At 37.8% G+C, this 12,167-nt stretch overlaps 1 protein-coding gene across 2 annotated transcripts; it reads right to left on the bottom strand.

Moving 5' to 3' along the window:
• Positions 1-461: 461 nt before the first annotated feature.
• On the bottom strand, positions 462-8,741 carry LOC103701440 (YTH domain-containing protein ECT2-like). Of its 2 annotated transcripts, XM_039128351.1 has the most exons (10): positions 8,466-8,739; positions 8,108-8,245; positions 5,846-5,922; positions 5,591-5,768; positions 4,996-5,072; positions 4,566-4,908; positions 4,360-4,478; positions 2,762-3,292; positions 2,423-2,635; positions 462-1,133 (listed from the first exon to the last, which is right to left on the bottom strand). In XM_039128351.1, the coding sequence occupies exons 3-10, from the start codon at positions 5,915-5,917 to the stop codon at positions 777-779; spliced, it is 1,890 nt and encodes a 629-aa protein (XP_038984279.1). In that variant the 5' UTR covers positions 5,918-5,922; positions 8,108-8,245; positions 8,466-8,739; the 3' UTR covers positions 462-776. The 2 variants fall into 2 exon arrangements, with proteins under 2 accessions (XP_038984279.1, XP_008781705.2); XM_008783483.4 differs by lacking the exon at positions 8,108-8,245 and having other exon boundaries at positions 8,466-8,741.
• Positions 8,742-12,167: the final 3,426 nt, after the last annotated feature.

The raw sequence follows: 12,167 nt of genomic DNA, 5'->3' as shown, positions 1-12,167 counted from the left end.
CATCTGATACCTAAGTCGCAGCGTGACCCTAATATCATACGACATATGATACAGCCCATGCCAACAAGCCCCTTCCATAAAGATTATAAAATCAAACTATGATAGAGTTTTGGAAATAGACTTTCATAAAAGGTAATGGCAGCTAATTAATCCGCATTATAGCCTGTTAAGTTGGTTTTAAGGAATCAAATCACCACCCCCATCAAATTTGGAAATCTGTGAATCTTAGGATTACAACCGACCGTGAAATTTATGAAATTTTAATTAGCTTGCAAGGGAAATCAAATGCATATGGCCAAGCACTGTATCTGGTAACAATATGCAGGACCCATCGAACAACATTAAGCACACGATGCCAAAGGAAGCATAACCCACTTGGTCAGTTAACAGAATAGTTGTTTGGGAAAGTTATGCTTGTGCAGGCGATTGATTCAAATCTCAGCTGACGGTATGAGGCAATATAAAAGATAAGGTAAGACTAGAAAAGGATAGCTTATTCATCTGGCATCCAAACTGGAAACTTTACAAAGGCTTGCAGAAAACTCCAGCCCTGCTTAAGGCTTGCCACCAGACAACTAAAGGAAAATAACATGAAGAGGAAAAAAAAGAAAAGGGAGGTGGAGAAGCTACCCATTGCTGTTGGTGAGGCCTATGTATTGTACATATGATCGAGAAGCTATCCATTGCCGCTTCCAAGCTTTAGATGCCAGATCACAAATAAAGACACCTTTTGGCAGGAGACATGAAAGATCTCCGGGCAGAATCTACCTGCTGTGTCACAGTTGCAGTTGCTCGCTTATCCGAGCAGCAGTAGCATTGGCGGAGCTGTTAATTGCTCCAGGTGGGTCTGCAATCTTACCTTCCTCCAACTGGACAGCTTGAGCAAAACTCTTTGAAATTTGTTTTATGACATCACCAGAGATGACTGCTGGGTTCCTTTGATCGTTGCTGACAACTGCTGAAGAGGTCACTCTAGAGTTCGATAGCTGCTGCTGATGCTGCAGCTGCCAAGCCTTCCTCTCCTGCATTGCTTTCTCCCGCTCCTCATAGAAGTCAAAGTCATCAAGAATTGACGTGTCAGCCTCATGATTTTTGAAAATGCCTAGTATCTCCAAACCCTGTTCCAGTTTCACCTGAAGGTTCACCCCCCCCCCCCCCCCCCCCCCAAACAGTAAACAATGTAAGCCCACCCAAAGAGAGCACGTGAGGAGAGAGTTCAAAAACTGATATATCTATTCATTGTACAGTTGGATTGCTGCAATTGAACATTGAAAACTATCTAATAAAGTTTTTTGACTTTATTGGGTGTATTCGTACCCGTCAGGTATGATCCACCCGTATTAGCAAAAAAAAAAAAAAAAAAAAAAAAAAAAACTATCTAATAAACATCATTGAAAAGGTGACCAAAGAATTAAACCAACTAATGTCTCACATAATAATGGAAGCTTAGCTAATTATTGATAGGAGGAATTACGTCAGCAAGATAGTCAAAAAGGAAAGGTTGGACTGTGGAGAGCATCAATGTGAATTCCAAATCTCTCATGAAACCCAAGTAGCAGTTAGTAGCAGTTTCAATAATGTTTCATGCTCACTAGGTTCAACCATGATCTAAAAATGATCACAAAAAAATTATTAAAAAAACGAATGCAACATTATAGGAGTACAGATGTGCCACCTCTATGCCATCAGCACTGTATTGAACCAAGCCAAGAAATCAACAAGTTGGCTCCTAAATCAGCAAGGATACTGCCTACTCTAAACTGCATTCAAATTTCATAAAGAATTACTCCAATCTGGTCCATACCCTGGACTGACAACCTTTGCAACCTATATGCGTATGTATGAACAAGTCATGCGCACACAGCTTAATGTGCAGACATATATGTGAAAAGATCATACAGGAAAACTCCCACCAAAAATAATAACAAATGGTTTGGTGTAACTATATAACATACAGTGTGTTGTCATTCATATGTTAGCATCTTTCTCACTATTTTGGCCTTTTCCTGGTCACACCATACAAATGCAGGCATGTTAAAGCAAAATGCAAAGATGCAAATCTAATATTTGAATACACGGTTTCCAATAATACAGGGGAAATGGGTTTTTAAAAAAGAAAAAGCATCTGAGTTCAGCCACTAACTTTAAGCAAACATAAGATTACTGATGAGTTAGGCCAAACTGGGATGGGTTAATTCCAAAAAATGAGAGGGGAAATGTAGCAAAAAGATAGATGCATGGAGGAAGATCACCACAAGTGCTAAACTGAAGGATATTTATTCACACAGTCAACCAGCTACATCCGCTTCTCATGTTTTAGAGGATTAAAGAAATCATTCTTGGGAAGTAAATCAGGAACAAAAGAAATTCCAAAAGAAAAGCCTGGATTGGAAGAATAACAGACCAAGAAGAAAAATCTTACCTCCTGAGTGTCTCTGCTATTGGTTACTGGCTTATTGTCATTGTTTTCAAGGATGATATGGCGGCATAGATTGTTCGGGACATCTTTCACAATATGCCACTTGACAGGGAACTGACCGCTCCACTTGTCTTGCTGCCAATAATCTACACTCTTCTCAAAATTTACAGGTCCAATCATCTCAGCAACCCCACAAAACTGTGCACTGGCATTTACCTGTACTTGGTATAACAAAACAACTGACATCAACCCAACTGACATATGCACATTGATATATCATAATTATATTTTCTATAAAATCCTGAAATTGAAACAGTAAAAGGGACAGAATTCTGAAGTTACCGAGAAAAATAAGAAAACCGGACTGGGATTGTCCTTCTCTTTTGCCTCATGATAAGCTGAATCTAACTTCCTGTTCCCATTCACAGTACTGGCCCAAACACCATACTTGATACTCTTATGGACATTATCCTCACTGTAAGATTTTATTATGAAGAACTTGGCAGCCTTGTACTCCGTAACAAAGTCTGGACTGTTATATAACTCATGATTTTTTGCAGTAGAATTGTCATTTTTACCATCCTGTGATGAGTTCTGTTCCACTGCTGGACTCTTTGCCCTAGTGGCCCGTGGCCCTCGATTTTGCTCGCAGAGAAAGTCTGGAGTGCCATAGCAACTACACAATGAAGGACTACCCTTTCCTTGCCTTTTGCCATTGTCAACTGCACTCAAACTCCGAACATTAATGCCCAATCTGGGAAGGGACCCCCCAATATTACTGCCCTGAGGATAAATCCCACCACGAGAGTACCCTCTGTCACGGGAGCTAAGTGAGGATCCAAAACCGTAAAAGGGCTTTTGTTGCTGTGGAGCCTGAACGTTATTAGCAACAAAAATGAATACATTATAGAAGCTAAGTCAGTAATGTGATGAATTCCCAAAAGAACAGCCAAACAAATCGAAGTTTCAACTAATAAATAGATTTAGTGATAGACTCAGTTGATTCTTTTAAAAAAAATTTTAAAAAAATAGCTTGCAACCCAATGGTATAAAATTCTGGCATTTTTCATTGTAAGACAGAATACTAAAATAGATTAATCTATAAAATTAAGATATCAAATGACACCTATATTCAACAATAAATTGCCAAAACAGAGCAATGCCAAAAAAGATCTCATCTTGAAAGGGAAAGGAAATAATCATACAATATGACATCATTTTTTCCTGTAAATGCAACTATATTCCCTCCATGACAGTTTGCTTTGACTGAACTTTCAAAAAGATGAAAGATAAGCTTTTTAGTTAAAGTTACAGATATCTGCATGCAAAAGTGTAAGAAACACAACAAAACACTACTATACAAGGAGGCATGCCAATATAAATTCTGTAAAACAGAAGGATGTGGGGGCATAATTTTTTAGCTTAGTAGATTGACAACGAGACACTAGCAACTTTGCAATCTTGAAAACAAATATAGCTTGCTCGTCGTCCAAAAAAAAAAAAGAATGAGATACCAATATCACAGTCCTAGCTTCAACCCAGTCCATGACCAGCTTAACAAAAATGCAATAAGTAATTCTAAGAGATCTTAATGTTAGCATAGTAAACTTTTCTTTTCTTCAAATTAACTTTATTTGCTTTCTTTTTCCTTTCCTTCTACATGGCATAATACCATTAATTATGTGTCCACAGTGCTAACCAAATAATCAATCCAACTTTTTTAACAAAATATGAAAAAACAAAATCATAGATATGATGATATTTATTGGCATCTTACTGTAAGCAGACAATAATTTTCACAAACACATGCCTTAGAACAATATACAAATTATGTAACTTTTAGATTTTTGGGGAGGGGAACAAAGTATATATCACACAGTCTCAGATGTTTGCAGCAAGTGGTATAACAATAAGAAAAGGAACAGGAAGAAATACAATACCGTTCCAGCTAAAGGCATCGTGCTTTGCCCAAAAGGCCCAAGTGCACCAATCGGCTGAGGTGAAGCTGCTGGCAACAATGGAGTCAACGGCCCTGTCCCATCTGGAGGTTTCAACCAATCTGACCAAAAGCCGCCAAAGCCAAAACCATCAAGCCCTTGCCTTAAATCAAAGAAACCAGGATTACCAAAATTTCCAGCAAAGCTACCTCTACCGAAAGAGCCGTATGAAACATGATAACGAGGTCCTGGTCCAAACAGCATGCCACTGGAATTCGAAGCATCAGCAAGAAAAGCTCCTCGTTGATCAACTGGCATTGTTAACTCAGCTTGTGAAACCGGAGTAGGAGAAGTAAGAAACGGCATGCTAGGAGGAACTGGTTGCTGGTAGTAAGGGCCCGAGAATGGGAAATGCTGAGGAGTGTAGAGATGGCCATCTCCACTGGCAGGAGGTAAAGGTGTTGTAACCGGAGAATACGGTCCATAAGGCATCTGAGGACTGTACCCGTATCCAGTATGGTACATGAGAGAGGGATTCTCATTGTAGACACCCTTCAAGAGAATAAGACAAAGAAAACCATCTTGTACGACCTAAATAAGGAAAAAGGTGCAATACCAACAATGAAGAATTATACTTACAGTTGGTCCAACTTCCAAGCCCTCGACATTTAAAAACCGAGGATATTCTTCAAACTCACTAGCAGTATTTCCATACGCTAAAGACAAGCACAGAATTAATTCTCCATGTTAGCTCAAATTTGAAACAATAGGCAAAAGAATGTTCTTGAAAACATAAACCTTAACCCGTTTTTCAAGTCATTTTGCTTTGTTTGAATGCAAAAGAACCACATACAATTTTTTGTGAGTAGAAGAAAAAAAAAAGGAGAGGAAGAATACAAAATTTGATTCCAATTAACTATTTACATTTCACAAATTCATACATTATAGCAGATTGCAGATGTATATTATGCTTCATCAAATTCATTACAGAAGTGAAAATAAGTAAAATAGTATATGTCATGCTATGATTCGAGAATGTTCAAGGACAGTGTATCTATTTTCAATAATTTGTTAAACAATGTCTAGCTTATGCAATCCCCTTATGCCATTTATACATGCACTTCATACTTCTATATCGAGACATGTACAAATATTAGATTTGAGACAAATAAATCTCAACACAAAGATATAATTTCATAAAAATACCAATAAGGGTTTAATAACGGAAACTAACCTCCAGAGAAGAATGTTTGTGCCTGAGGAGCATAGATATTGGTTGGATAAGCAGCACTGTGGTCTCCACCTGCATCCAAAGAACCCAGCTGGCCTGGGGCATCTTTTGATAGATTCATGGTGTTTGAGTCATGTGAAACATTAGGTGATACTGCTTTCTCATCTTTAGCAGAGAGTGGCTGTCAGTAAACAATAGTCAGCATCAGCATGGAATTTATTAACATCAAAATCAAAGATATGTTGATAGAGAAATTACCTGTCCATCTGAATCGTCAGCACAAAGTGTTTTCTGCTCAGCTTCTACTTTTGATGATTCCACAGGCTCCATTGAGTCTAATACGAGAGAAAAATGAACAAACTAAGTTTGCTATCACTAAACAATAAAAATATGGCGTAGAAAAAATTGTATGTGTACGAAGAAAACTCTATGTTAATATCTCTTAAAGTTTAGTCACGTGAGGGAGTAGGGTCTGTTCTGAACCAGAAAGGGAAGGACCTAAAAGAACTCAAACATAGACATTGTAATCAAAGTTTATTACTAACAAAAGAACAGCTTTCCATGTGGGACATCTGTAAACCCTAACACATTTTCTGGGTCACAAAACTGCTTGGGGAAATTTTTGTATAATGCCCTTTTACTTTTTGACTTATGTTAGAAAACCCCTTCAATTTCTGCAATAATCAAATAAGACCAGTCCAGCAGTGGCCAATTCTACTTCACAATATTCCACCACTACCAAAGTTCTCTGAAACAATCCACCACCAAAAACTTCCTCCAACACAGCCCCCTCAGCCACGACCAGAATTGAATGCATGGAGGCATGATCTAGAAACAACCTTCATCAGAAGAAATATCATGAGGTGACAAAATCAGAGTGCTAAAGGTTGAAAAGCAAAAATATTATAAAGCCCAATACCATAAAAAAGGCAGATCTGATTTTCCTTTTGCCTTAACATTCTCACAAGTCACAACGTAAGATCTGTTATTCCCTGATGATACTTTATTGCACCCTTTGAGAATTGGGGTGTGTAGAATAATCATAACAGAGACACATTCTTGCTATCATAGTTATTATTGGAATTTGCGTTACATGTCTAGTGAAACATTTTAAACTTTGCCTATCAGAGAAAATATATACAAACATGTTTCTCTTCTTGCCAAATGAGCAAAATCCTAACACAAAATAAGCACTCATATCAGCATATGCGACCTTAAGAAATATTGATAACAAGCATAATCTTAAGGCAGTAAACGGGTTGGATTCAAGTTGGATTCATGCTATATTCACAACCGAACTTGATAAGAAAATCGAATTTCAGTTTGGGTTCGGATCCATCAAATTGAGTAAGATTTGAACTCACAGCCAAACTCGATTAGTAACCTTGATGAGTTATTTTTTTTACGTTCAGTTTAGACATGATTTTAGTGGGCCAAAATTAAAAAGGATCCCTATCACAATAGTCCTCCATACATAGCCTTGTGGCAGATTGCAACAGGAAAGGAGCACGGTAGAGCAACTGAAAAATTTAAATTGTAAAAAAAAAAAAAAAAACCAGTAACTTTGAGACAGATATAAATTTATGTTTATGTTTAGTTTTATTGAAACATAATTAGAATCTCTAAGTATCAGCTGAGATTTTGAGACTGAAATTGCAGTGGGAAAGAGAACATACATGAAAAAAAGGCATAAATCCAAATATAAAGAAAAGGAATTGACACAAGACATGTAGCCAACTCTCTTTATATTCCTTTATTTGTGTATATATACTCGGGTTTTCTGGTTTTTCAGTTCGAACATAGCTGCATCCAAGTTCAATCCAATACGAAACCAGATCCTACATAGAATCCAACTTTGATCCGATAAGGTTATCAACAACCTAATTTGGATGTATACCAATTATTATAAAATAATCGAGTCAGGTTATCGGGTTTCAATGTATCATTTACACCCTAAATAACACTATTAGACACAATTAACCTTATAAGCAAAAGGATGCTCGGAAGGAACATGCACAATCCCATGTGACTAAGCATGTAATCAGGATCCAAGAACGAACCCAACTGTTACTGAGAAAAATTCAGTTCAGATCATTAGTCAAATCTCTCTGCTCTGAAACTTCATATTGCTGAACTTCACAACATGAATTCAAATTGCACTCCTTGAAGGTCAGACTTCTCACATTAAGATATTTAGGTATTTTTGTTAAAAAAAAGCCAGATAACATGGACCGCATAAGAAAACTCCAGCTTTCTAGTGACAAATAACTTATCTACAGATAAAATGAAAAAAAAAAATTATGCAGCCTGCATTAAAGAAATATCTAGGGTTTCTCGGAATTCATGGCATCACTCAACTCGTACTGCAGTTTTGGATCAAAGCAAGTCACACAACAGTCGCAATCTATACAACATACAAAGTAATGACAATTTCATGATATCTCACACGTAGAAAGGGCTGATTAGTTATTACTTGATCAAAAATAGGATATATGTACGGGGAGATCTAAGAAAATTCACCATCAATTACGCCTGACAAAATGGTGAATCCACGAGAGCCACTAAGTTAGTCCACCAAGAAAGCATATCAAATTCCTTCCCCAAGATCCAAGAATCCAAAAGGAACGACGCACGCCAACCGAATCAAATACATCTCTCCTGGAATAAGAATAGAAATAACGACCGTTTCTTCTCCAAGAATTCACGACTCAGGCAAAGCCCAGATCGAAAGAATCGAACCACACCGCATAAACAACACACCCCTCCGATCCGACCATCACAAAGTAATCACGAATTATATATTTCCCAGAACCGCAAGTCATATATATTTTCAAGAACAGTGAACCAGAGAAAGAAGAGAGAGAAACACTCGTCATACCGATTCGATCCGGCCCTTGCCGAGTCGCCGTCGCCATTTGGACCTAGATCTCGAGTGTCCGCCTCCAAAGGATCGGAATCCGTAGTGGATTTCGCTCTTCTACTCCCTTCTCCCCCTCCCGTTCTCCTTCGATCCCCCTGTCGCGATTAACTCAGAGGCCGACTCGGCGAGGGTTCTAGAAGTCTTTTCTTATTCTCCTTCTTCTCGATAGAGAGGTAGATGCGAGTCGGGAGAGAGGGGAGAGAGAGAGAGAGAGGCAACTGATGGGCTTTTATTTATAAATAACGGGGATCGGAGGGAGTTAAAATTAAAAAAAAAAAAAATACAAGCTCCTCTTTTCCTTCCCGAGGGGGGAAAGAGGGGAGGAAAGGCGCAGTTGGGATTTGGACGTCCAACATCTAAAATGGACTTCATATTCTACTGGAACGAGACCCGACCGTCGGGCCCGCGGAGCTTCGCTCCAATGTGAGGTTTAAAAGGGTTCGGAACTTGTGTGGCTGCGCGCTGATTGGTCGAGGGCCCGCGGGATGTTGGCCGCAGAGGATGGACATTAATCCTTTCCAAAAGGATGAGCGGCTTCTGAGTGAGTAGTATGTTTTTCGGACTCTGGATATGTTTTGCGAGACAACAGAGTTGTTGATTGAATCGTTTTTTTTATCATCCATCATTCTAAAGAGATACTCTACTGAACATGCTTTTGTTCCTCCGCTATTATATAGTCTACTTTCTAATAATTCTATGCTTATGTGAAATTAGTATGAGAGCAGTCGATGTACTTAAAAAAAAAAAAAACACACACACCTGTCGGAGGCGGTGAAAATGGTATCATGACGTGGCAGTGGTGGGGAGCGTGGTGTAAAGGTGGGTGGAATCCTTCTGCGTGTAAAGTGTGGGAGAGATCTGAGACAAAATTAAGTACTTGATTTAATTATTCGGAATATTCATTTAATTATTCGGAATAGCATCGAAGAGGTGGAATTGGAAGGGGGGATAAGGGGGGATTTTTTCGAATGCTGAATAGGGATCTTGGACGCACCAATGTGGCCGCGCCAGCTGTCTGCCGTGGAGAGGGAAAGAGGCCGGCTGAGGAGAAATCCCGGTTCGTGCCGATTCTTTAGTGGCGAAGTAGAATAATTCAAAATTTATGTGTATAGAATATTGATTGACCGCTGACCGGGAGGCTATGCTTTGTAAGGTCATGCGGTTGTATGTCGGCCCAATGCTAAATTTGTAAATTTCGATAAGATTCAACACGCATTAGATTCGGTGTTGGAAAGTGCACCAATTGGGGGTGCTTGATGTTGCCCTGATTTTCCAAAGCTAGAAACAAAGAACTTCAGCAAAAGCACTTTGCTTGTTTTAGTGTGGGCGCACTATGGGTCGTTGGTTTTTTTTTTCCCCCTAAAATAAGCAATTCATGCATTATTAGTACGGACATATCCAATAAAATTAGAAAACAATAAGTCTCGATGTGTCCTAAAGAACTCCTCCTCCCCAATCCATAAAATGCCTCCGGAGTGGCAGGCCACATATGAAACTACCTAGTCCGTAGCCTCGTTGGCCACTCTAAATTCATACTTAATCTAAAAAGCCACTCCATCTCTCACCGTCTATTGGGTTTAATAAGATTAAATTTAAACTTTGTTGATTTTTCCCCAAGAAATTTATATATAAATTAAGCATTTCAAGATGATCTATAAAATCATGGGTTTGGGTCAATGACTTGGGCACATAAAGGAGTTGATTATTATTATTATTGTTGTTGTTGTTGTTGTTATTGTTCTTTTGTAGTTTTAAACAAGACAAACTCTAATTTTCTATATATATATATATAAATAAAGTGCCTTTGAATTCATGAAAAATTTTAAAATATTGTGAAAAAATTGTCATGAATTTCAAACTAATTGGACTCTTCTTCCCTGACCCTTCTATGGAACAAGCATATCTGTTTTAAAATTTTACGGATATATCTTTACTTGTCCTTTTTTAATTAGAACTAAGCTTATAGAATTAAAGAGATTCATGAATTGAAAATGTAAATTAATATATATTTCTTAAAATAAAAATTATTTTATATAAAATTTTTATCCTTGCACGTGCATCATAACTGCTAGTAATCATAAGAAAAGGTTAACCTCAAATAGCTCCCCTTACAAATGATAAGGGCTTCAAGCATGCCGGGTTATGTCAGAGATGGACGCCACCCTTATTCGATTCATATTTAAACTGGATTGAAAAATTGAATCCTAACCCAATCCGATTCGCTTCAAGTTGAATCCGATTAGATTTAGTACAATTTTATCAATCAATCAAATCAATCATGTCAAGAACACTCTAAACATATATTACATCAAACATATTATACAATAAAATAATAATAGGCAATATGTAGGCATCATCAAGAACACATATATAAAATTTGATTGATAACTATATATAATAATAACCAACAGCATAGATTGTTGATAAACTATATTATGAAAAGAAACTTAAGTCTTACATTTGAGAAGGATTTAGAATATATAATATGCTAGTTTTGGACCGATTTAGGTTGGTTCCGGTTCGGATTAGTAATTTAGTGATTCAAATCCAACCCATACTCGAAATAGATTATATTTTTGAATCCGACTCTAATCCAAATAAGAGTTAAATCATATTATCTCAAATTGATTCTAGACCCAAAGTGGGTCAATCCAATCCATTGTAGCCCTAAATACAGTAGCATGCATATTCCTTGATAATGGTGGAAAACACCTGGAGCTTGTTCCAAGTCACAAACATGGAGGAATTCTGGGATTTTAATGTAAATATGCAAATGAGCCGAGCAACTTGCGAACTGCTCGAGCTCGACTCGATTATTATCAAGCTCAAATTTATTATTTGAAAATATAAAATTTAACCATATTTTTAAAATACAATATATAGACTACTCCATTCCTTTATGTTTTGTTTTAGCTATATTTTTTTAGCTAGGACCAAGGCTTGAACTCGAGCTCGAGTATGGCTTGGTTGATGTCCAAGTCAAGTCGATCTCGAGTATTGCTTTTTTTTTTTTTTAATCAAGTCGAGTTCGAGCTTGGATATTAAAGCTCGATCAATCTCAAGTTGAGTTTCAAGCCCGGATATTTTAAATCGAGTCAAGCTCGAGCCTCTAACTACTCGGCTTGGCTTAGCTCAATTGAAGCCCTATTTGAGTGATGAGTCAGCATCAGGAAGATAGACATAGATAAAGATGGGATGACCTTTGCTGAGGAATAATACTAGCTGCAGCATCTTTAACATCCTTGCTTTACGTGATGCTTGCAATTGGATGGATACCTCATGTCATCTTGCTAGGATATCACCCTTGGGAAGGTGGTGAAGACAAAATGGAATGCTTTAAGGAGTTCCGGCTCAATCCTCGAAACAGAATGTGGGTGAAGATCGAAAGCCTCCACAGATTGTTCATTATTTGTGAGCAAGCCAGAGTTCCCTGATTGGTCCAAGAGTGCCTGGTAATATGTTTCTGATTTGGGGAGTGGAATCGTGAAGTCGTGATTGAAGTCAAGACATTAAGGTTTATTTACTATATGGGGATATACCCTTCTGTCTAGGTTGGTTTAGTTCTATTATATCTCACTATCTAGCTGACCTAGCTAACTATGCTTTTAGGACCCACATGGATGTTAAAAACCATCCAGCTTAGCGTGTCCGATCCAGCTT

Source organism: Phoenix dactylifera, chromosome 1 (assembly GCF_009389715.1).
Source record: "Phoenix dactylifera cultivar Barhee BC4 chromosome 1, palm_55x_up_171113_PBpolish2nd_filt_p, whole genome shotgun sequence".
Lineage (NCBI taxonomy): Eukaryota > Viridiplantae > Streptophyta > Magnoliopsida > Arecales > Arecaceae > Phoenix > Phoenix dactylifera.
Note: the sequence above shows the minus strand (reverse complement) of the source record. Positions and strands in the feature narration are given on the sequence as shown.